This window comes from Dendropsophus ebraccatus, chromosome 14 (assembly GCF_027789765.1).
Source record: "Dendropsophus ebraccatus isolate aDenEbr1 chromosome 14, aDenEbr1.pat, whole genome shotgun sequence".
In the NCBI taxonomy this organism is placed as follows: Eukaryota; Metazoa; Chordata; class Amphibia; order Anura; family Hylidae; genus Dendropsophus; species Dendropsophus ebraccatus.
Window position 1 is genome coordinate 42,991,596 of NC_091467.1, and position 26,325 is coordinate 43,017,920.

At 44.4% G+C, this 26,325-nt stretch overlaps 1 protein-coding gene across 2 annotated transcripts; it reads right to left on the minus strand.

Moving 5' to 3' along the window:
• Nucleotides 1-1,599: 1,599 nt before the first annotated feature.
• Nucleotides 1,600-26,315, minus strand: RFNG (RFNG O-fucosylpeptide 3-beta-N-acetylglucosaminyltransferase). Of its 2 annotated transcripts, none has more exons than XM_069953694.1 (9): nt 26,191-26,315; nt 21,240-21,679; nt 20,444-20,492; nt 17,938-18,040; nt 17,393-17,546; nt 6,432-6,517; nt 5,900-6,065; nt 2,315-2,400; nt 1,600-2,240 (listed from the first exon to the last, which is right to left on the minus strand). In XM_069953694.1, exons 2-9 carry the CDS (start codon nt 21,624-21,626, stop codon nt 2,171-2,173), a joined length of 1,101 nt encoding a protein of 366 aa, XP_069809795.1. In that variant the 5' UTR covers nt 21,627-21,679; nt 26,191-26,315; the 3' UTR covers nt 1,600-2,170. The 2 variants fall into 2 exon arrangements, with proteins under 2 accessions (XP_069809795.1, XP_069809794.1); XM_069953693.1 differs by having other exon boundaries at nt 26,175-26,314.
• Between the last annotated feature and the right edge of the window lie 10 nt (nt 26,316-26,325).

Here is a 26,325-nt window from a genome sequence, read left to right on the forward strand (position 1 = left end):
GCGGGCCGGCCTACCTCCAGTGCTTGAGCACCGTCCGGTTCCGGTGAATAGAACAGCGCCAAACACGGGAACCGGGCCTCCGTCCGAAAAACGGACCGCGGCATCGGCTTCCCCGTGCCGGCGCCGTTTGGTCAGTGGGTTTAGGTTAAAGAGGATGTACCAGGTGGTACATTCTCTTTAAGCTCTTTTAGCCTTCTAAACTCTGCCATCCATCCCAGATCTTCCAATATTTTTCCAACTGCTCTATCAGATATCTTTCTGGCCAGAACGTCTTCATATTCCCTCCCCAGATCCATAAGGGACCACCATTCCTTTATCACCGCCACTTTCGGACCCATCCAGTACCGAACTTTTATGATTACACAAGCTTTGTTACAAAGAGTGCCTTTCCCCCCATCATTCGGGAATCCACACAAGATCAATTTCCAAGTGTCCAGATCCAAATTAATTTTTAATTTTACTCTAAGAAATTCCATCATCCCCTTCCACAAGACCTGCACATTATCACACTCCCATAATAGGTGCATAAAATCTGCGCCATCCTTCCCGCATTTGGGACAAAGTGCGTCAGCTCTGCAACCCCTATTTACCAACCCCTGCGGGGAGTAATAAAGTTGGTATAAGATATTCAATTGGATTATTCAATGAGTCTGGGAGACTGTAGCATCTCTAACATTACTGAGGACCAACTCCCAATCTTCCTCTCCCATCAGCCCTACTTTCTCTTCCCATTTACTTTTAATCCTTCTCAACTGCCCGCCTCCCCTCTCCCTGATTATAAATACATCTCAACACCTTACCTCCCCTCTGAGGTTCCCTAATATAGTAAAAAAAAAGCGTGCCAGATCTCTACATTACAAGTACACCTAAAAGCATTCTTTACTTGTCCATATCTCAAAAAGTGAAAGCTACCCTCACCATAGTCTACCTTCATATCTGCCAAAGATCTCAAATTTCCATTCACCATTTGTGTAACATAACGTATACCTTTATTTCCCCAGAAAGATGCTTCGGGCAAACAGCTCTCTCTCCGTGGGGGTGGTGGGTGGGATGAAGGGTGTTGGATGATTTGTCATTGCCCCAGTAGCCAGAATCCTGCTCCACACTGACGAGGGGCAAATACCCCGAAACTGCAGTCTGTGGATGGATGCCTAGCCTTGGTAACCCTTGTCTTATGTTGTTATACTCGCCACAGAGTTAGACTTTGACTTACAGGGGCCACCCTGGTGTTTCCCTATTTAGGTCCCAAAGCTCGCAACAGAGTGAGGACCTGAGGGACTACGTATCAGGGTGGTTTGGTGCTTTCCCCACTAGGAGGCACCCCTTGGCAATGGGCTTCCTTCTCTGGAGAGAGGGATATCTGGCTATTCACGTGTTTTGAGACTCGAAACTGAGGCTCCACGGACCCCTTTTTTGCATACATACATACACACACACACACACACACACACACACACACACACAGGAGAGAGAGTACAGGCTATTGTTCTCTGGAATCAGCAGTGTCACACATTACACTGGTAGAGACCACAGCAGCAGTACCTACAGTGTTAGTGCTACTTCAGTGAATGAAAAATAATCAGACTTCTGACAAAGGAAAAAAATAATACACAATTTTATTCACAATAAATGCTGTACAGATGAGTGGATTCAATAAATTACATTACAAATAGCTGTTGGCATAGAATTTTCGACAAAGTATTACCCCAAGCGTACTGCCGACAGAAAATCATAGGCTGAGCTGAAGTGCATGAAACCTACCTAGGAGGACACACGGGGGGGGGGGGTGGGGGGGGGTGGGGGAGGGGATGCATTGCAGGGTTGGCTACTCATATCAATGGCTGGCCTGATCAGACAGGTGATCAGAAGACATCTTCATTGAGACCACCACTGGGGCATATGCACACAATACATCCTCTAGGAGCAAGATCAGACAAATCAGTGCAAAGAAAGTCTCTTGCAGACTCAATGTGACCATATAACATGAATACCCATTGCAGCTCTGATGTTTGGAAGTAAGCAGGAAAAGGATCCTAAAGAAGGAAGAATGATGAGGATTTATTTTGGCTATAATAAATGGAAATATTGACAAAGCCATGATCATGAAAGCAAACATAAAAAAATATGCCAATAAGGTGGAACACATATGGTAGACAGGTTGAGGATCACTTTAAGATGAAGGCTTCTTGTGAGGACACCAGCTTGTGTCTGGATACAATAAACAATGGACCGATTTGAACCTGCAGAAAAGAGATAATATTAAAAGCATACATTTAAAAAGTGTACAAGTCTGTTTACATGTGATGTGACTTACCGAGTGGGATCCTGTTCCAGGCTGAAGGGCCCAGCTACACGCACAACATTCCTTCTGCTTTCAGGACCTCCATAGCTGAGAGTCACCTGAAAAATGTATACATTCAGCACTGATTAAGGAGCATCACTGTACAGCTGAAGCACATAGATGTCTGAAGTTTATGGACAATAGGAGATCCCAGCTGACTGATTACAGTGAGAAACATCTAGCTAGGCAAACCTTGCACCTTAAAGAGGATGTACCACCAGGCACATCCTCTTTAACCTGAACCAACGGATCGATCGATCCGTTGGTTCAGGTTAAAGAGGATGTACCGGGTGGTACATCCTCTTTAACCCCTTAAGGTCAAAGCCAATTTTCGTTTTTGCGCTTTTGCTTATTCCATTTTAAGTTTAAAAGTCAACAGCGCTTGCATTTTTTCACCTAGAGACGTATATGAGCGCTTATTTTTTGCGAAACCAATTGTACTTTGTAATGACAGGCATTATTTTTCCATAACATATGCTGCGAAACCGGAAAAAAATCATTTGCGCTGTCAAATTGAAAAAAAAAACTAATTTGTTTTGATTTCGGGGAGTTTTGCATTTACGTCGTTCGTCCCATGGTAAAACTGACTTGTTATGCATGTTCCTCAAGTCGTTACGATTACTATGATATATAACATGTATAACTTTTCTTTTATCTGATGGCCTGTAAAAAATTCAAACCGTTGTTAACAAATATACGTTCCTTAAAATCGCTCTATTCCCAGGCTTATAGCGCTTTTATCCTTTGGTCTATGGGGCTGTGTGAGGTGTCATTTTTTGCGCCATGATGCGTTCTTTCTATCGGTATCTTGATTGCGCATATACGACTTTTTGATCGTTTTTTATTAAATTTTTTCTGGATTTGATGCGACCAAAAATGCGCAATTTTGCACTTTGGAATTTTTTTGCGCTGACGCCGTTTACCGTGCGAGATCAGGAATGTGATTAATAGTTCGGCCGATTACGCGCGCGGCGATACTAAATATGTTTATTTATTTATTAATTTATATTTATAAAATGGGAAAAGGGGGGTGATTTGGACTTTTATTAGGGGAGGGGATTTTTTATTAATAAAAACACTTTTTTACTTTTTTTTACTTTAACTAGAAGCCCCCCTGGGGGACTTGTATATAGACAGCACTGATCTCTCATAGAGATCAATGCTGTGTATATACACAGCAAAGATCGATCAGATCGGTCATAGATTGCTATGGCCTGCTGCAGGCCATAGCAATCTATTGCCGAGCCGGGATCAGCGTCATTCCGACGCTGAGGCCCGGCACGGGCAGAAGAACGGATCTCCCCCCCCCCCCCCGCGATCGCATCGCGGGGGGGGGAGATCCGTCCCACTAGACACCAGGGACACGGAGAGCACAGCATCTAAGTGCAGCTGTCAGGTTTGACAGCTGCACTTAGAGGCTTAATTAGCCGGCGCGGCAACGGGACCCGCGCCGGCTAATAGAGGCACTGCCCGGCTGCACGTGTCAGCCGGGATCAGCGCCGTTCAGAGCGGGGTCCCGGCGGGACCCCTCTCTGAACACCCCGAGCGGCACCATGACGTATCAGATACGTCATGGGTCGCTAAGGGGTTAAAGGAAACTCAGAAACCCTGCATTTTGTTAATATGTAAAGTAGGCAATTTTATGCACTGATACTACAGCCCACCTTTTCCCCTCTCATATAAATATTCATCCAGCTTTCTGCAGTAACGAGCGGCCAGAATGACATAACTGCAGAGCGCCACCTCTATATTCATGAAGAGGATTGTGTGAATCAGTGCACCAAGGGATGTTGTATCGCCCCCAGTGCACCAAACAGTCTACTTAACATAAGGAAAAGGTCCAAAAACTAACTTCTTTTTCAGCATCCTTACGGTAACAAAACAGCAGTTTACATTTGTTTAACTTGCTGTTGGTTTCTCTTTTAAGGAATGATTTTTTTCCCTTTTGTTGTGTAGGGATCTAACCTGCTCCTATGACTGTGTCCCATCATCAATATCAATGACCACTATTAAAGCTAGCATGAGGAAGCAATTTTAGGTTCACACAAGGAAGGAAGTGCTGACAACAAATATGTCAGTATAAATAAGAAACTGAACCATCAGCATCTAGTATTCTATAACGCATTCAGTGGTTCATTAACGCTATGCATATCTTTAGGCTTGGGCTCAGCGATTACTCAAATTAGATTAATAAGATTAATAATATTGTTAAGAGAAAACCTTTTATTTAACATTAGGCCACTTAAATGTTTAAAAGACGACCAGTGGAATAATATGTTTGGTGTCTAGAGTGACGGAAGAAGTGCCATATGCACGGAACGGCCAATGCTGGGACGTCCCATAGCAATTATGTGCTCCCTCCCCTGCACTTTGTATCTCTTCTGAAAATCTATAAGGTCAGAGAAAAAGACTGGCGAGTGCTGCAGTTTACTCCTAATTGTATATTTGTTCTGCTGATTGTTCCAATCGCTGAGTACAACCATACAGACCTGTATAGATGTGCTGAAGGAAGAGCACTCTGTGACTCCATATACCCCCAAGTACATTTGGACCTAGTGATCCAAATGGTGGGGGCTTCAGCCTCCCTCACTAGCCAAGTGGGCTCTATATAGTGGAAAATGTTTTTTCTGAGACCCAAGGAGGATCAGTGCTAAAATGGAAGAATGGGTTAGCGCCCTAGAGTATAAAGTCACACCCTTGGCCAAAAGCATGCTTAAACACGACCAGCTAGATGCCTCTCTGCTTTGTAAGACAGGCAATATGGAAAACAGGCTTAGAAGAAATAATGTACATCTCATTGGTGTTCCGGAGAAAAAGACAGACAACAACCCTATGTAATTCTTTGAATCCTGCCTGCTTTCTATCTTCAGAAAGGACACACTGTTAACCAGACTGCCCCTACCACCACAGACAGTACTGGTATTGTATTCTATTCCAAAGTGTTGCTATACTATATGGACAGATACAACAATGCTACCTCCTTGTGGTCATTTTTGGTACTGTTTATATGTGTTTATTTCTGTAATGTTCTGGGTTCCTTATGAATATACATGATGTGATATATTTTATATTGTACTCTCTGGACAGGAGGTAGAATCTATATGAGAGTGTTATGACATGCACCCTTATTCTTCTTTCAGTAATTAGTAGGTTATTTTGTAAAGCCCGATTATTTATGAATGATTGGAATTGTAAAGTGATTAAAGATTTGTTGGCACCATATCAATAAACATTATTATTAAAAAATTGAAGGTGCTTTGGACCAGCCCATCCATGTCCCCAGCTCTGAAATGCTGAGAGAGTTGGGTGCCTCATCTGCACAGACCATCAACCCAGGAAGAATCTAGGGGTCAAAGGAGCCTTCAGTTGATTGCGAATTTGATTTATTTTTTTTGTACATTATGGGGACAGTGATCTTGCCTGCGATGTTTTCACAACACTTAGTGATTTACAGAATTTTCTGGTAAAGGGTCAGAGAAGCTTCTGAACTTCGAAGGGCTGTAACACTTGGGGAGTGAAACACAGACCTAAAACTAAATTACATCACAAGGTACTTACCTGCTGGAGCAAAGAGTTCTGTGGAAGCCGTGGTAGGTTTTCTAGGTGTGAATGGAACAGGTTACTGTGCTGTAGTTTTACTTCCAGCATTGCTTCAATAATGTAACCAATAGTGCAGTCATCAGGTAGACGGATCTTCTCTGCTGTGCTGATGAAGTTTCCCATACTAAGGCAAGAGAGGGATAGGGCTGAATTCATTTGTGGAACATCAACCTAAATGATCTGAGAAGACTAAAGGCCTTTTTACACAGGCCGATTATCAGCAAGAAGCATTGCTAGACACCTTCCTTCGGCTAATAATCGTCCCATGTAAAAGTGGCAGCTATCAGCTGAGAAGCGGGGAAATGGCGGCTCCTCGGCTGATGGCATCTTTTGTCCAGGCCTTTAAATCATTGTTGTCCAGCCACACATCTCCCTATGTAAGCAGGGATGAGTGGCCGCACGAATGATACAGTGATTGTTCATGCGGTACCTGTTTGTGGCCGTGGCCAGCAGAAGGTTGTTAAGTCTAAAAGGATCTTAATACACTCACCTAGCCCAAGGACTCATCTTCAGGGCAAGTCCTCGGCTAATACAGAAGCCCGCACCTCCAGTTGCAAACCAAAACTTCAAAGATGCCTGAAATCACAACCAGTGACAGGATAATACAGCTGCTCTACAGCCTGCAGAAAAATAATACTGCACCTTCAATATCTGTCATACAAGGATAGCTATTCCTAACAAAGTCCTCATGCAAAAATAGAAATGCACGATACCCCAAAAGTCTGGTATTGAGCCTGAAAAGGGGCTGTTTTTTTGTGTCTGATACCAGTATACTGTATGTTAAGCTATTGTGCAGCTTAACAAAAAAATAACGTCCCCCTCACTACAGAGAGCATGGCGCATGTCTCACCCAGCACTTACCATGCTTTCTCCATCAGAGTGCTCCGAATCTTTTTTTACCCAGCTCTCTGTGTCGACACTTGGTCCATCCTTTCCTCCACTGGTGGTGTGACCTGGCCTATAACTTCACCCAGCTGCTCATCTGACATCACATACTGATTGAGATTGTGGCTAGTGGCAGCAGCACGCATGCCAAGATAGTCACAGCAACTGCACAGACAATGACAGAGCTGATATTGTATCCGACTCTGCTCCAATTGTACTGGCATTGTGTGGATTGGCAACATAAAAGAAAAGCTTTATTATATGCTGAATCCTATAGATATGATATATGATCTGTGTATGCTGTGGGGAAGTTATGTGATGATATATGTTCCCACATGGGAAGGGGGTTGAGATATTATTTAATCATATAACATCTCACAGACAGACCGAGCACAAATACTCTAATAGATTATAGCATATAGTGAGGCTCATAAACGGAGCTAACAGGAGCATATAACTCCCAGGATATAATGCACTATAGAGCCACTTACTCTATTAGAGTGATACATAGAGCCACTCACTCTAAGATCTATAGCAGCGCTTCTCAACCTTTTCCACCTCGGGGACCCCTTTAGAAAAAAATTAGCTCGAAGCACCCCTAAAAAATAATTTCTACACAATAGAAAAACTGCCATTCAGTGTTTTACAGGTGACGTTTTCATTGATCTGAGACATTACTTTCCCTTTTGCTCTTCATCTGGCCCAGACCACCATGACGATTTCTTCCAACTACAATTCGTCTCTTCAGAACCTCCCAGACAGACATTTTAGGCTCCGCACTTTTCCCAGCAACTTCCTTCCCTTTCTCCCTCCTATAGCCTTCCAAACTGTACTAAATGCACTGTTTGGTGTCATGTGCAGTAAAGCGAGTAGGTATGTGGGTTGTCCCCTGTATGTAGGATCCCCCATATACTAATAATAACTCCTGCTGTGCCCCTCATTTAATGATAATGTCCCCTGATGTGTCCCCCCCTATACAAATAATGCCCCTTGATGTACCCCCTAATGTGCCCTCCACAGTTATAATGTCCCCTTGAGAGCCCTCCATATAGTAATAATGCCCACAGTGCCGAGCCATCCATAGTCATAACTCCCTTGCTGTGCCCTCAATATAGTAGTAATGCCCCCTAATGTGCCCCCTATATAGTAATAATGCCCCTTAATGTGACCTCTATATAGTAATAATGCCCCCACTGCTGAGCTCTCCATAGTAATAAGAACTCTGCTGTGCCCTCAATATAGTAATAATGTCCCCTGCTGTGGTCTTAATATAGTAATTAGAGATGAGCGAACCTTGAGCATGCTCAAGTCCATCCGAACCCAAACTTTCAGCATTTGATTAGCGGTGGCTGCTGAAGTTGGATAAAGCTCTAAGGCTATGTGGAAAACATGGATATAGTCATTGGCTGTATCCATGTTTTCCAGACAACCTTAGAGCTTTATCCAAGTTCAGCAGCCACCGCTAATCAAATGCCGATCGTTCGGGTTCGGATGGACTGGTTCGCTCATCTCTAGTAGTAATAATGCCCCTTAATGTGACCTCTATATAGTAATAATGCCCCCACTGCTGAGCTCGCCATAGTAATGCCCATGTTGTTCCCTCAATATAGTAATAATGTCCCCTGCTGTGCCCTCAATATAGTAATAATGTCCCCTGCTGTACCCTCAATATAGTAATAATGTCCCCTGCTGTGCCCTCAATATAGTAATAATGCCCATGTTGTTCCCTCAATATAGTAATAATGTCCCCTGCTGTGCCCTCAATATAGTAATAATGTCCCCTGCTGTGCCCCCATATAATAATAATGTCTCCTGCTGTGCCCTCAATATAGTAATAATGCCCATGCTGTGCCTCTCATAATAATGTAAACTGTTGTCCCCTCCATATATTAATAATATACCCCCTACTGTGCCCTTCATCATAATAATGCCCCCATGCTGCCCCTAGTAATAATGTCCCCCATGCTTCGCACCAATAAAAAAAAAATCCTACTCACCTAATCCGGGCTGTGTGGATTCAGACAGCAGCTCTTCTCTCTCTTCGGGCTCCATCTTGGGAGCCACAGGGACGGAACTTCCGGCAGGCGTGATGACGTCACATCATCACGCCTGCTGGAGAAGTCATGTCCTGGTGTCTCATAGGCTGGTGACATGAGGTGTCGGCAGCCTATGGGATTGAATGTAGGAGCAGGACGCTGACAGGTCCTGCTCCTACATTCTGTTCTATTGAATGTTCAAAGGAACATCGAAGTGACCAGTATATCCCTAGAAGCTGCACGGCCGCAGCTTCTAGGGATATTAAAGTGACAGTGTCACAATTCCCACCGGGATCCTGCGGCACCCCTGGCGGGTTCTCACGGTACCCCGGTTGGGAACCGCTGCTCTATGCTATTATGCCTGGGGGCTACATTCCATCTAGATCAGTGATTTTCAACCAGTGTGCCGGGGGGAAAGTTCCCCAAACTATGGTGCCCCTGTGTTTTGTTCCCCGGCAATGCGCAGCGATCAGTGGCGGATTATAAGTATGGTGGAGAGAAGCACAGGAGAGAAGCATGGGGGAGAGAAGCACAGGAGAGAAGCAGGGGGGAGAAGTATGGTGGAGAGAAGTACAGGAGAGAAGCAGGGGGGAGAAGTATGGTGGAGAGAAGCATGGGGGAGAGAAGCACAGGAGAGAAGCAGGGGGGAGAAGTATGGTGGAGAGAAGCACAGGAGAGAAGCATGGGGGAGAGAAGCACAGGAGAGAAGCAGGCGGGAGAAGTATGGTGGAGAGAAGCACAGGAGAGAAGCATGGGGGAGACGTATGGTGGAGAGAAGCAGGGGGGAGAAGCACAGGAGAGAAGCATGGGAAGAGAAGCACAGGAAAGAAGCAGGGGGGAGAGAAGCATGGGGGAGAGAAGCACAGGAGAGAAGCAGGGGGGAGAAGTATGGTGGAGAGAAGCAAAGGAGAGAAGCATGGGGGAGAGAAGCACAGGAGAGAAGCAGGGGGGAGAAGTATGGTGGAGAGAAGCACAGGAGAGAAGCATGGGGGAGAGAAGCACAGGAAAGAAGCATGGGGGAGAGAAGCACAGGAAAGAAGCAGGGGGAGAAGTATGGTGGAGAGAAGCACAGGAGAGAAGCATGGGGGGAGAGAAGCACAGGAGAGAAGCAGGGGGGAGAAGTATGGTGGAGAGAAGCACAGGAGAGAAGCATGGGGGAGAGAAGCACAGGAGAGAAGCATGGGGGAAAGAAGCACAGGAAAGAAGAAGGGGGGAGAAGTATGGTGGAGAGAAGCACAGGAGAGAAGCATGGGGAGAGAAGCACAGGGATAGAAGCACAGGAGAGAAGCAGGGGGGAGAAGTATGGTGGAGAGAAGCACAGGAGAGAAGCAGGGGGGAGAAGTATGGTGGAGAGAAGCACAGGAGAGAAGCAGGGGGGAGAAGTATGGTGGAGAGAAGCACGGGAGAGAAGCACAAGGGGGAGAAGTATGGTGGAGAGAAGCACGGGAGAGAAGCACAGGGGGGAGAAGAAAACAGGCCCAGGTTTCACACTGAGTGAGTATAAATACATTTAGAATCTATATTATTAACTATATGTATAATATGTACTGTTTTAGTGTCATTTTGTGCCATTTTGGTTGGTGGTGTGCCCCGGGATTTTTTAAGTATAAAAAGTGTGCCGCGCAGGGGCGGGCTGGGCCGGGGGGCAGGGGGGCATGTGCCCCCCGGGCCGGTCTTCCCCACCACATCACAGGGCCGCAATGTGGCCACTGGTTAAATGCATCCGGGCCCCGCAGGGGGAGCTTACCGAGCATCAGGCCGGAGGAGGATGATTTCTGCCTCTGCTGCCGACCCCTGCTGTGACTGCTATATTAGCAGCAGGAGCCCAGGGAGCACTAGGACGCCGGGGCAGAACGCCCCCTCCCCCACACACACTCCCGACAGGCTAGATAACCTTGTGACAGAGAAACAGTGAGTGACAATCACTCCCTGTCTCTCTGTAGAAGACTCCAGCTCTGCAAGTGGCAAGATGTCTGGTTATCTTCCCACTTGCATCTGGTCTCCTCAGGCACAGCTCCAGGCAGCCCTGCCTCCTCAGGCCCCTCTCCCCAGCTCAGTGACCGGAGCCCTGTCCCTGTGCACCCTCTAGCTGCAGGGACACTATGGTGGCAGAGCTCTGTCTGGAGGCTGCAGGGGGATAAAACAAGAAGAATTTGTCCCCACAATTCCTAAAGCTGCTCCATGTCTGTGTCGGGGCAGAGAGGAAGAGGGAGGGAGGCCCAGTACAGCAGAGCTATGTGCCAGAGCAGCATGGCAGGAAGCTGTGTGCCCTCCTGTACAGCCTGATCTCCTGTCCCCTCCACTGCTGCCGGCCTGTAACATCTATCAGAGAGACAGACACAGGAGGTTAGTGTATATCTATGTAATGTGTGTCTCTATATACATGTGTTGTGTATATGAAGGTGTGTATATATATACACGTGTGTGTGTGGTTTATATGTGTGTGTGTGTGTGTGTGTATATATATGTGTGTATTTATATGTGTGTGGTGTGTATATATACGTGTGTGTGGTGTATATATGTGTGTGTGGTGTGTGTATATATATGTGTGTGGTGTATATATGTGTGTGTGGTGTGTATATATATATATGTGTGTGATGTATATATATACGTGTGTGTGTGGTGTATATATGTGTGTGTGTGGTGTATATATGTGTGTGTGTATATATACGTGTGTGTGGTGTACATATATGTGTGTGTGTATATATATATGTGTGTATTTATATGTGTGTGGTGTGTATATATACGTGTGTGTGGTGTATATATGTGTGTGTGGTGTGTGTATATATATGTGTGTGGTGTATATATGTGTGTGTGGTGTGTATATATATATATGTGTGTGATGTATATATATACGTGTGTGTGTGGTGTATATATGTGTGTGTGTGGTGTATATATGTGTGTGTGTATATATACGTGTGTGTGGTATATATGTGTGTGTGTGGTGTACATATATGTGTGTGTGTGGTGTATATATGTGTGTGTGGTGTGTATATATATATGTGTGGTGTATATATATATATACGTGTGTGTGTGGTGTATATATATATATATATATATATATATATATATATATATGTGTGTGTGTGTGTGGTGTATATATATACGTGTGTGTGTGTGTGTGTGGTGTATATATATACACGTGTGTGTGTGTGGTGTGTGTATATATATGTGTGTGGTGTGTGTATATATACGTGTGTGTGGTGTATATATATATATGTGTGTGTGTGTGTGTGGTGTATATATGTGTGTGTGGTGTGTATGTATATGTGTGTGGTGTATATATACACGTGTGTGTGTGTGTGTGGGGGGTGTGTATATATATATATATATATATATACAAAACAAGAGTCCGTGGAGCCTCAGTTACGAGTCTCAAAACACGGGATAGCCAGATATCTCTAGCCTGTTGCCAACGGGGTGCCTCCATGATGGGGAGAGCACCACACCACCCTGATAAATAACCCCTTAAGTCCCACTCGGTTGCGAGTATTGGAACATAGACAGGGAAACAACAGGGTGGCCCCTTTTGTCAATGTCTAACTCAAGGTGCGAGTATTGCGATCATGACAAGGGCTTGCAAAGGCAGGCTTCCACCCACAGACAGCCGTTTCGGGGTTTTTGCCCCTCGTCAGTGTGGGGTAGGATTCTGGCTAGTTGGGGCAATGAAAAATCAACCAACAAAACACAGTAATCACTGAACTCAAGGAGAACAGCGAAAAAAATTCCAATGAAGTACTCAATCAAGAGTCTCCACTGATGCCCCCAAAAATTTAAATATGCAAAACAAGAGTCCGTGGAGCCTCAGTTACGAGTCTCAAAACACGGGATAGCCAGATATCTCTAGCCTGTTGCCAACGGGGTGCCTCCATGATGGGGAGAGCACCACACCACCCTGATAAATAACCCCTTAAGTCCCACTCGGTTGCGAGTATTGGAACATAGACAGGGAAACAACAGGGTGGCCCCTTTTGTCAATGTCTAACTCAAGGTGCGAGTATTGCGATCATGACAAGGGCTTGCAAAGGCAGGCTTCCACCCACAGACAGCCGTTTCGGGGTTTTTTTCCCCTCGTCAGTGTGGGGTAGGATTCTGGTTAGTTGGGGCAATGAAAAATCAACCAACAAAACACAGTAATCACTGAACTCAAGGAGAACAGCGAAAAAAATTCCAATGAAGTACTCAATCAAGAGTCTCCACTGATGCCCCCAAAAATTTAAATATGCAAAACAAGAGTCCGTGGAGCCTCAGTTACTAGTCTCAAAACACGGGATAGCCAGATATCTCTAGCCTGTTGCCAACGGGGTGCCTCCATGATGGGGAGAGCACCACACCACCCTGATAAATAACCCCTTAAGTCCCACTCGGTTGCGAGTATTGGAACATAGACAGGGAAACAACAGGGTGGCCCCTTTTGTCAATGTGTAACTCAAGGTGCGAGTATTGCGATCATGACAAGGGCTTGCAAAGGCAGGCTTCCACCCACAGACAGCCTTTTCGGCTGTCTGTGGGTGGAAGCCTGCCTTTGCAAGCCCTTGTCATGATCGCAATACTCGCACCTTGAGTTAGACATTGACAAAAGGGGCCACCCTGTTGTTTCCCTGTCTATGTTCCAATACTCGCAACCGAGTGGGACTTAAGGGGTTATTTATCAGGGTGGTGTGGTGCTCTCCCCATCATGGAGGCACCCCGTTGGCAACAGGCTAGAGATATCTGGCTATCCCGTGTTTTGAGACTCGTAACTGAGGCTCCACGGACTCTTGTTTTGCATATTTAAATTTTTGGGGGCATCAGTGGAGACTCTTGATTGAGTACTTCATTGGAATTTTTTTCGCTGTTCTCCTTGAGTTCAGTGATTACTGTGTTTTGTTGGTTGATTTTTCATTGCCCCAACTAGCCAGAATCCTACCCCACACTGACGAGGGGCAAAAACCCCAAAACGGCTGTCTGTGGGTGGAAGCCTGCCTTTGCAAGCCCTTGTCATGATCGCAATACTCGCACCTTGAGTTAGACATTGACAAAAGGGGCCACCCTGTTGTTTCCCTGTCTATGTTCCAATACTCGCAACCGAGTGGGACTTAAGGGGTTATTTATCAGGGTGGTGTGGTGCTCTCCCCATCATGGAGGCACCCCGTTGGCAACAGGCTAGAGATATCTGGCTATCCCGTGTTTTGAGACTCGTAACTGAGGCTCCACGGACTCTTGTTTTGCATATTTAAATTTTTGGGGGCATCAGTGGAGACTCTTGATTGAGTACTTCATTGGAATTTTTTTCGCTGTTCTCCTTGAGTTCAGTGATTACTGTGTTTTGTTGGTTTATATATATATATATATATATATATATATATATATATATATATATATGTGTGTGTACATAAATCCGTTTGTGTCTAATTCTCCGGCGTGTGGGAGGAATGTGGTGGCATGGTTTGCTTATAGGGGAGCCCAGGCAACTTTTTTGCAAAGGGGCCCTATGTATTCTGTGTCCGTCCCTGCCCGGCCCAGATGTAAAGGAGCGGGGATACCGGCAGACGGGAATCCAAGGCGCACTGGTAGCAGACAGCCCATTGGCTGCCTGCCTTGTCAATCACCGCACCGCACTGTTCCCGGCCTCCCACTCTAGTGACGTCACAGGCTTGAGGTGGGGAGAAGAGGAGCTGTGCTGATTTCTATTTCAGCAATCATGTTATCATACAACAATCATGTAATGGAGGTGGGGCTGCTATTAATGGTGAGGGCTTTCCACTAGTTCCCAGGGGGTTGACATTTATGGGGGAGAGGGGAAATAATATTAATGGTGGGGGCTGTCTCCTGGGGGGGGGGTATTACCCTGAGGTCTTACCTAATGTATGGATGCTTGGAGGGGGCCTAATTACCATGTTGTTACACAGAGGGTCCTTCTACAATATATGGACTCTATAGCATGTTATATGGGGTAACAGAGGGGGCACTACATACTCAGGCCATGTGCACCTATAGTAAGAGACTGTCCATTCCGTGACCCGGCCAGGCTCTGAAAAGATCATCCCAGCCGGTACTGACCAGATGATCTTTATGGCTGCAGACTTCAGCGTGCGCCCACATCAGAACTCCCCACTGCACACTATGAAGCGAGCGGCCGCAGCTGCTTGCTTCATAGTGTGCACTGACATGTCAGTTGTTTGCGGCGCCGCAAGGGATCCCTGACAGAGCGTATACTATGTGTATACGATCCGGCCGGGATCCCATAGACAGATCGCACACATATTTTTTTCGTATTAACTACGGCCGTTCTTGCAATCGGCAACAACGGCCGTAGAAATACGAAAAAATACGTTGTGTGAACATAGCCTAATACTGTATGGGAGCACAGAAGGGCCTAACAAGTATTGGGCATGCCCAGATAGGGGCTTAACTAGTCTACTGGGGCACATAGGGGACCCAGCTACTCTGTTGGCGGCATAAAGGGTCCTGATGTCTATATGGATGCACATAGAGGGGCTTTTTAGTTTATTGGGGCACAGAGGTGGCCCAACTAATATATGGATACTCAGAGGGGGGGTAAGGTAACAGGACAGGTAATGTATACAGAGCTGGAGCGGCAGGCGGGTGGCATCAGAAAGGGTTAAGCGGCCGGCAGGTTTACATACACGCAGCGGTCGTTCAGACCACTGCGTGTATGTAATGACAGTGATCTGCCAGGACCTAGCCGACTCGCAGCGTTATTAACGCTGCGAGTCGGTAGGTGTGAAGGCACCCTTAGGGCTGATGGTTGTAACAGGATAAGAGAACCAGAAGGGCAATTTAAATGATTACAGCACTGATATCAAGGTCACCAGGTACACAGCATGGTACCTTAAAGAGTCACTGTCGTTAAATATATATATATATATATTTTTTTGCAGAAATCAATAGTCCAGACGATTTTAAGAAACTTTGTAATTGGGTTTATTAGGCAAATCTGCTATTATCTGCAAGCAAAAAGCCTTTTCCCAGGTCCCCCCCTCCTCTCCTTTCTGCTATCCACTCCTCAGAATCAGGAAATCTCGACTGTTTTCATCTCTTTTATCAGTAGGATCCTGTCTGGTCTATGAAGAGGGGAGGGGGAAGGGGGAAGGAGTGAGATTACCTTGCAGCAGAGAACGGATTGCACAGCGGGGGGGAGCTATTCAGAGGCTATTCAGAGTTCAGAGAGGTCAGTGGTGACATCAGAGGAGAGATCCCTGATGTGGCAGTACATTTAACTCTTTGTTGCCCTGTTTTGTTGTCTTTTATCTCTCTCTCCATAGGAAAACAATGAAGACAGGGGAAGAGGTTCAAACTGCTTTTTCATTATAAAAATTCATTTTTTGGCTAATAAATCCAATTACAAAGTTTCTTAAAATTGCCTGTACTATTGATTTCTGCCAAAAAATTCTAACGGCAGTGACACTTTTAAGGCTGCGTTCACACTACGTATATTTCAGTCAGTATTGCAACCAAAACCAGGAGTGGATTAAAAACACAGAAAGGATCTGTTCACACAATGTTGAAATTGAGTGGATGGCCGCCATATAACGGTAAATAACGGCCATTATTTCAATATAACAGCCGTTGTTCTAAAATAACAGCAAATATTTGCCATTAAATGGCGGCCATCCACTCAATTTCAACATTGTGTGAACAGATCCTTTCTGTGTTTTTAATCAACTCCTGGTTTTGGTTGCAATACTGACTGAAATATACATATACTGACTGAAATATACGTAGTGTGAACGCAGCCAGGGTGCATTCACACAGACAGATTATCTGACTCATTTTTGAAGCCAAAGTCAGGAATGGAGTTTATGGTCTGTTCCTGACTTTGGCTTCAAAAATCTGTCAGATAAATCTCTCTGTGTAAAGGCAACCCCAAGGTACTATGGTGCACACCTGGAGCTGGGTTCCCTTTAATCCAATAGATGTATATCTTGGTATAGCTCTCATTACATACTATATAGCATGTGAGAAAGCACTAGGTTTAAAGAAGTACTCAGGGGCTTGAGACATCTCAACCAGAGGTGAGACATGGCTCTGATACGGGGTTGAAGGTGCGCGATGGGACTCACACATCTTGATTAGAGTATTGGGGCTGGCCTTCACATCACAAGGGATGTTCGTGGCTGGGAACACTGACCCCAATACTATGATTCTGTGGCGCCTGTGGCATCTACTTTCCCTGCACCGATTTGGGGAGGATAATAGTAGATAAGGGCCAGAGTGGTCCTTGAAAGATGGGCCGCTAGCCTGTCACTCAAGGGCCAGTGCTGTGTGCTTGCCCCCCAGGCTAAAACTTGCCAGCCAGCCCCTGGTGCCGCGGCTCAAAAAAGGTTGAAAATCACTGATCTAGATAACCAATTTCTGCTGATTACATGCATTTCAATGGGCTTATCCACAGTACCAAGCACAGCTACACAATATGTACTGCACTCTGACTAACCAGCCCTGGTTTGTGGGTACTGGATCTACACTGATGATCTTTACTTCTTTAGAACTATATAGTTATAGATTAATAATAAAAATGTATGCTTACTGCGCCATCTCCTTTAACTCTGTCCAGGGTCTCTACGGGATGATCTAGACTTGGCCTTCCCACATAGACATCAGCATTGTGTGGAAATTCAGATAGAAGATTTAGCAAGGCCCACAAGTTCAAATAATTGTCATCATCCAAATGACAGAACCACCTGGAATAAGAAAGAATGGTTCTCTCTCAGTGTCTATCCATAGCCATATAACACAATATCCTACCATGCATAAGATTTATATAATTATAAATCATACTACTATGTAGCCAAGAGCATTTAATCTTTTTTTTACCTAAATCTAAGTCCCCTTTTATCTTAGTTTGCTAAAGATTCCATTCTTCTGATTCTTAAAGTTTCACTGTTTTATAAAGTACACTTTAAGATGTGAGACCCAATGCTACTACATCTAGTATAATTCTTATAAAGACTTTGTTCAACAGGACACCTTTCAAACAAAATCCATGAAGGTAATTAAATAAGGTGAGGGGTAATATGCTTGAACATGCCCTTTCTATTAGAGGCTGCAGATATTGCACAGATCAGTCCTTACTTTTTGGATGACAACACAAACTTGTCATACTCCACGGCCATCTTACAACACAGAGCCTGGCGAGTGTGAACTGCAGAACAGTTGGTGTTCACCATCTGCATCCCTGTAAAAGACACAAGATAATAATACCTGTGCAATTACAATGAAATATTACAGATTAGCTATGACTAGTACCAGTGTGCCCCTGTGTCCACTCCAAGGGTTAAGTCTAAGACCAACATGTCATACACTGGCTGCAAAGATGTAAAGCACAAAAGCTATTGGAATCTGGAATGGTAAACATTGCCTGGGGCAAAGTCATCAGAATATTGCACATTAAAATTCTTGTTATATACGGTATAATTTTTTTATTTTTTTTGGAGACCACTTTCTACATGCACACAGATAGCTGTTACTCATGAAGTAGCACCACCTAAATAGTTACTCGGCTGAAAATAAGCAGAGACTTACATAAATAAATGACAAGCTATCCAGGAACTTCCCAAAAAATCCATATATATCCATCCTCTCAGCTCCAGCTGCTTTATAACATACTGCCCGCAGCCTTGACTACATTTTCAATGTGACTGTTTCCCTTTAATTTAATACTTTACCTGACCTGAGCGATGGTCTCATAAACCCTCAGCCATGTTCCTTTAAGTGAAAATTATCAATAATGCTTAAATGACTGGCTTAAAGGGGTATTCCACTCAAACATAACTTTTGAAATGTTGCTGCTCATGGTGAGACTAACAATTCCTTCCCTACTTGTTATTATTAGAGATGAGCAAACCTCGAGCATGCTCGAGTCCATTCAAACCCGAACTTTCGGCATTTGATTAGCAGTGGCTGCTGAAGTTGGATAAAGCCCTAAGGCTATGTGGAAAACATGGATATAGTCATTGGCTGTATCCATGTTTTCCAGACAACCTTAGAGCTTTATCCAAGTTCAGCAGCCCCCGCTAATCAAATGCCGATCGTTTGGGTTCGGATGGACTCAAACCCGAACCCGGTTCGCTCATCTCTAGTTATTATCTATTCAGTCTCCTTCCCCCAGTTCAGAGATGCTGCTTTCTGCTGAAAACACAAAAATCTGTATGTGAGCCTCTCCCCCCCTCCTCCACCCTCCTTTCTGAGACAGCTGATGTAAACAAGTCCCTGACTGGCTTTATCTGCAACACTGTAGCTTCTTTGCAATGATAGGAGGGTTATTCTGAGGTCAAGTTGCCCTATTACATCAACAGATAGCTGACAGATATTTACAGCCAAAGCCAGGAATGGATTTGAAAAGAGGAGAAATCTCAATCTTTCCTATATGGCCTGTTCCCTGTTTCTAGTCTGTTCCTGGCTTTGGTTGCAAAAATCTGTCAGATATTTGTTGGTGTAATAGGGCCCTTAGTCTTACAGGTAAAACTGTTTCTCTGAAACCTTCACAATAGCACCACAGAAGTTAACTCTTACCCTAAGGGAAAGGAAAAGCACAAACAATAAATGTTAAAAGCCCACCCCCTCCCCACTATCACCAGTGCATTATAAACAACTTGTAGCAACATGTATCACATTCAAAAATACAATACAATAGGGAGGGATGCTGGTGCTGTCGTAAAGGTTTTGGAGAAACCATCTAACCGGTAACACTAATGTTTGCTCTCCTCGCCTTCACTATTCCTGCCCTCAGAGAGCTGCAGCAGCTTTGCATTTTTGCTCAATAGAAGCGCAAGCTCTTTCCGCCCATGAGGTAGACACTGCCCTGGCAGAATGGGCCTTACCTGTTATCAGTGAAGCTAAATAATGTAACTTATATGACTAAATAATAGCATTTCTTATCCAGTGTGCAAGAACACTTTTCCACGTATAGGGTGCTAACACACATGACCGATGCGCAGCAGATTTGATGCTGTGTTCAGTTATTTACATCAAAATTCACTGCGATACGGTGTGTGTGAAGCTACCCATAAACAACTTCTAGCACCATGTGAGTATCACATTCCAAAATACAATACATAAGAGAGGGATGCCGGTGCAGTCATGAAGGTCTTTTCTGCGACAATCTTCTATGTTTCTATGTACAAACACTATGGGTGTACTTCTTAGATCTCTACCTAAGGGTCCTATTACACAAAGCGATTTTTAACTATTAACAATCGCAAACGAGATTGTTTATCGTTAACCTGAAATCGTTAGCCATATTATACAGAACGATGGTCGTTAGATACGATCGTTACTATGATCCTTTATTCCTTTTGATATTAGCAAAACAATGGGCAATGTGCAATTACACTGAACGATTAGTGAACAAATGCGGAACTTGAGCGAACGAATGTGGAATTACAGCGAATGATTAACGATAATTTTAGGTTCTGATCTAAATCAACGACACACAAACGATTTTTCGATCGTTGCTTGCAATTACACAGAACGAATATTGTTTAAATTTGAACGATATACCGATAATCGTCCCTTGTAATAGGGCCCTAAGATTGGTCATGTAGTGTACACAAGTAACAGTCATCATCTAATGTCATACCTGCTTTCTGACGCAGTTCTTGGTCTTCCCAATCTGTAAATATGAAGGTCTGTAAGGACATTAGAAGATACATGAATAATGAATATGCATATTTACCACACTATGTAATACAGTTGACAAAGTTGAAAAAATATTAACAAAATATTAAAAGGGACCTGTCATCCCTTACTTGATGCCTGAACCACTAGTCACTGAGGAGGTCCCCTGTGGCTTCTCCCCACCCCACTGCCCTTAACTGATCTCTCCATACACCCAAACAGAGAGAAATCTATCAAATGGCTGGTGGGGTAGGAGAAACTGCTGGGCCCCCCTAATAACTTATGGCTCAGCATGAAATCGATGACAGCTTCCTTCTAAGAGACTTTATAAAAAGAGCAATTCTAGGCAAAGCTAAAATGTGTTTAATGATCCCAAAGGTGTATCTGTAGAAACACTTTGCGGGGAAGTGTATCATCTGTACAATATTTTTGAGCAGGTGGTGCTTTTATGGGCTGTGCAAAGTTTACGGTTGTTGCACAAAAATTATTTGGTGCAAGTGCCTTGATATTTCTTGCGCAATTTTTGCCTAAAACAGCTTGGCTAAAATAACTATGCTAGGGTAGCAGTGGTGCACATGATAAATCTGAAACCACGCCCCCTTTAGGTGAAAAAAGTGAAAAATGGCGAATGTGGTAAACTATAGAAATGTAGCTGATTTGCCTTGATAAATGTTGTACAAAATACAACACAAAAATGCGCAAAAACTCATATTTGCCCCAAAATAAAATGCAAACACATACATTTACATGTCCCTCACCTGCTCCTTAGCCTTGGAGATCCAAGTTTTCAGGAGAAGGTCTAAGCGACTTTTGTGATATTTCCTCGTTGTCTTTACTGCAATAAATATATCTCCAATCTGTAGAGGGTTTGTTACACGAGGGGAGTCTTTCAGGCCACCTTCTTGTAAACTGTAGTTCTTCCATTCCTGGAGAACATCACTTTGGTTGTGACTACGTGGAGAAAGTCTGGCTACTTCCAGCGGAGACTGAAAGTATCGGTTGCTGCCGGTGATGTTACAGACCAAGAGCGGTTGAGCTTTCAGGTAACCATGCTTCATCAATGGAATAAATAGGAAGAACACAACACAGACAGACAGAGAGAGCAGGAAACAGATCTTAGTCAGCCCAATGCAGGAGATCTTCATTCTTCAGCCCTCAGGGGATGGGCCCAGGTCCACCAACTCCCGCATTGCAGACACTACATATGAAAGAATATTTTATTATATCTTTTCCATAATTTAAGGTACATAAAATTTAGCTTTAAAGTGTCACTGTCGTGAAATTTTTTTTTGCAGAAATCAATAGTCCAGGCGATTTTAAGAAACTTTGTAATTGGGTTTATTATCCGAAAAATGCATTTTTATCATGAAAAAGCAGTTTGAAGCTCTCCCCCCTGTCTTCATTGTTCTCCTATGGAGAGAGCTAAAGAAAAGACCAAAACAGGACAACAAAGAGTTAATCTACAAATCCCTCACCCGTTATCTGTTCTGACCATCACCAGTGACCTGTCTGACCTCAGATTACAGCTGTCACCCAGCTCCATGCCTGTAATCCTCTGTTATCTGCTTTCTGCTGCCGGCTAACTCCCTCCTTCCTCCTCCCCCCTCCCCTCTCCCTAGAACAGACAGGGGACGTCTCCTGCAACAAGTCACAATTTTCAGATTTTTCAGAGTGGATGAAAAAGAGGAAGGAGGGGGGGACCTGGGAAAAGGCTTTTTACATGCAGATAATGGCAGATTTGGCTAATAAACCCAATTACAAAGTTTCTTAAAATCGCCTGGACTATTGATTTCTGCAAAAAAAAAAAATATGACAGTGACTCTTTAACCCCTAGACGACCCTGGACGTAGGGTTACGTCATGGAAGTCTGTCCCCAGACGACCCATGACGTAACCTTACGTCATGGGTGTTATTCCCGCTATGAAGCGCGCTCCGGAGCGGAGCGCGCTTCATAGGAGGTGGGGGCCGGCTGCAGTGAGCAGCCGGGACCTCACCGGTAATGACACGCTGCAGCGATCGCGCTGCCGCGTGTCATTAACCCCTTAAACGCCGCGATCGCGGCGCGACCGCAGCGTTTAAGTGTAAGTGACAGGGGGAGTCCCCTGTCACTTACCGATCGGGACCCCCGCAGTGTGACTGCGGGGGTCCCGATCGGTAAAACGGACTGCTGGAGGTCTCTTACCTGCCTCCGTGCGGTCCGATCGGCGCTCTGCTGCACTGAGCCTGCACAGGCAGGCTCAATGAGCAGAGCGCCGATAACACTGATCAATGCTATGCCTATGGCATAGCATTCATCAGTGTAAAAATCAAACTAATGTATGTACAAGTCCCCCAAAGGGACTTCAAATGTGTAAAAAAAAAAAAGTTCAAAACACTAACACACTACCCCAAATCCCCTCCCCCAATAAAAGTCTAAATCACCCCCCTTTCCCATTATATAAATAAAACATATAAAAATGAATAAATAGATAAACATATAATATACCGTAGCGTGCGTAATTGTCCGATCTATTAAAATATAACAAGCGTCATTGCGACCGGTAAACGGCGTACACGAAAAGAGGGGAAAAAGTGCGCAGATTACCGATTTTATGTTACATTATATATTAAAAAAAATTAATAAAAAGTGATCAAAACGTCCGAGCTTCACAAATATGGTATTAATAAAAACTAGAGATCATGGCGGAAAAAATGACACCCCATACAGCCCCGTAGGTGAAAAAATAAAACCGTTATAAGCGTCACAATAGGCCCATTTTATTAATATTTAATTGGCAAAAAAACGGATTTCATAAAAAAAAAAATATATAACATTAGAGAATCTGTGTAACCTGCATATGGTTGTGTTCGGGCTGACCTATAGAATAATAGTGTCATGTCGCTGTTACCATATAGTGCATTACGTAGACACAGGAACCCCCCAAACATTACCATATTGCATTCTTATTTGCGATTTCACCAATTTATATCTTCATAAATAATATATTTGGAATTCCATCATACATGTTATGGTAAAATGAATGACGCCATTACACAGTACAACTATTCCTGTAAAAAACAAGCACTTACATGGCTTGTAGATAGAAAACTGAGAGTGCTAGAGCTCTTAGAAGGGGAGGAGGGAAAAACGGAAACACTAAGATCAAAATTTGCGCGGTCCACTGGGTCATTTTGGGCCTGGTCCTCAAAGGGTTAAATTTATAGTAAAATTGCTTGGTGTAAAGTATAAGTAAGTGCATTCATTGTATATACTGACAGCAGCTCCCTGTGTACATCACAGAGCTAATATCAGACCTCTCCTCCTTCAGGTTGTGCTGTCCTGCTCTGTGGCGAGTCTGTCCATGAGATGGCTCACATGGAGGAGCATGTGACCATGCCCCACCCCCCAGTGTCCACCACCAAGACTGTATATGCCTATGGAGGACACTGGGGCATAGGACATGGTCACATGCTCCCCCATGTCAGCCATCTGATGGACAGACTCACCACAGAGCAGGACAGCACAGCCTGGAGGAGGGGAGTCTGATATTAGCTCTATGAGGTACACAGGGAGCTGCTGTCAGTATATACAGTGAGAACACTTACTAATACTGTACACTGAACTATTTTACTATAAAGTGGCCAACTCCTTTAAGTATCCACAAGATATACTATAATAGGCACAGTCTCTATATAATATAGAGGAAACTGAAGGTACGTGAGAAAGTGTTCTTCTGGTCTTTATAAATAAGCTCCTTAGATTGATAAAACATAAAATATAATGATGAGGAACATTTATAAAATTCATAAGAAAACTCAATTATAAAAGATTTGAAAGATTTTTTTTAAAGCTAGAGTCGGTACATTTTTTTCCCGGACTCCAACTCCAGCCAAAACTATTTTCAACTCCACAGGCCTGCTGTATGGACAGGTGATGTGCAGCTTACAATTGAGAAATTAAAGGGCAGCACAAATAATCTAGTGATCGCTCATATCGCTCAGCCTGTAAAATATGGAGTGAAGACTAATTAAACCGATTAATACTGTTTTCCCGAAAATAAGACATCCCCTGAAAATAAGACCTAGTAGAGGTTTTGCTGAATTGCTAAATATAAGGCCTCCCCGTAAAGTAAGACCTAGCAAAGTTTTTGTCTGAAAGCATGGCCGCCGAACAGTACACTAGGGCATGCGGCTGTGATTCTTTTTAGCCCACGCCGTTTTCTCCTACATTCACCATCACCTGCAAAGCAGCTGCTTGCAGGACATAATGTTCCCTTCCGCGTCTGTCACTTGCAAATGTGCAGGAAGGCACAAATGTGCAGGGATGGCCTGCCGCCATCCCTGTTGTCCCCTACCACCACAGCTACACACAGTCTGCTGTTATCCTGTTACCTGCCGCCATACCACACGCTGTCCCTGCTGTGCTGTATAAGCTGTGCTGAGCTCCCCTGGTGGCCAGAAGCTGCCATACCATACACTGTCCCTGCTGTGCTGTATGAGCTGTGGTGAGCTCTCCTGGTGGCCAGAAGCTGCCATAACATACACTGTCCCTGCTGTGCTGTATGAGCTGTGGTAAGCTCCCCTGGTGGCCAGATGCTGCCATACCGTACGCTGTCCCTGCTGTGCATGTGACATGTGAATTCTTCTTTATGGAAAAATAAAATATCCCCTGAAAATAAGGCCTAGCGCATCCTTGGGAGCAAAAAATAATATAAGACACTGTCTTATTCTCGGGGAAACGCGGTACCGAATAATAAGATTGGTGCTCCTTATAAGAAAGCCATTAGAGCATCTAGATGGGCCATAAATCTGATAAAGTCTCATCATATCACCACTGTGTAACCTAATCCCTCAGTGATATAAGTTATCGTCATCTGTCCTGGTCCCTCATTGGTCTCCGCTACATCCTGGTTCCTGTGATGTCACTAGAGGAAATACTACTGATTGGCTGCGCGGGCAGTTCTTGTGATGACATAACAGAAAGCAAGACGGCAGCTGTCCAGAATTTTTTTTTTATACTTTGCCTGGACTGAACCTTTAAAGGGGTAGTCCACCCAAAAAAATTTTCTTTCAAATCAACTGGTGCCATAAAGTGCCAGAGATTTGTAATTCACTTCTATTAAAAAATCTTAAGTCTTCCAGTACTTATTAGCTGCTGTATGTCCAGCAGGAAGTAGTGTTCTCTTTCCTGTCTGACCCAGTGCTCTCTGTTGCCTCCTCTGTCCATGTCAGGAACTGTCCAAAGCAGGAGCAAATCCCCATAGAAAACCCCTCCTGCTCTCCAGACTGGAAATAATACAACTTCCTGTTGGGCATACAGCAGCTGATAAGTACTGGAAGGCTTGAGATTTTTTAATAGAAGTAAATTACAAATCTCTGTCACTTCATGGCAGCAGTTGATTTGAAAGAATTTTTTTTTGGGTGGACTACCCCTTTAAGAGTATTATTCACAGAACATGTGATGGTATCTAGTCTGTGGGGGTTTTGCAGCTGGGACAACACCATGGGGGCCCCTTAGTAATTCCCACTCTATGTTCCACCACCTGTACTGCCCTCACTATATACTGTACAGAGGGCTCAGGCAATGCTGCAGAGGAGTGATACTAAACATGTCAATGAGGGACTTGGATAAACAGCACACCATAGGGAATGCAGCACAGCAGGGCACGCGGTGCCACCTCACTAGTCACCAGGTCTACAGCCACACGTCATACCTGCGTCTCCGCTCACAGTGTGCACGACGCCGTAACACGAAGCCTCAGGAAGCCCGAGACACACAGCTGAGCCGGACTGGTGACGTCATCCCTGTGAGAAAGTGACGCAGCTCTCCTTCTAAGTTTCAGCCTGACGTAATGACGCCATCAC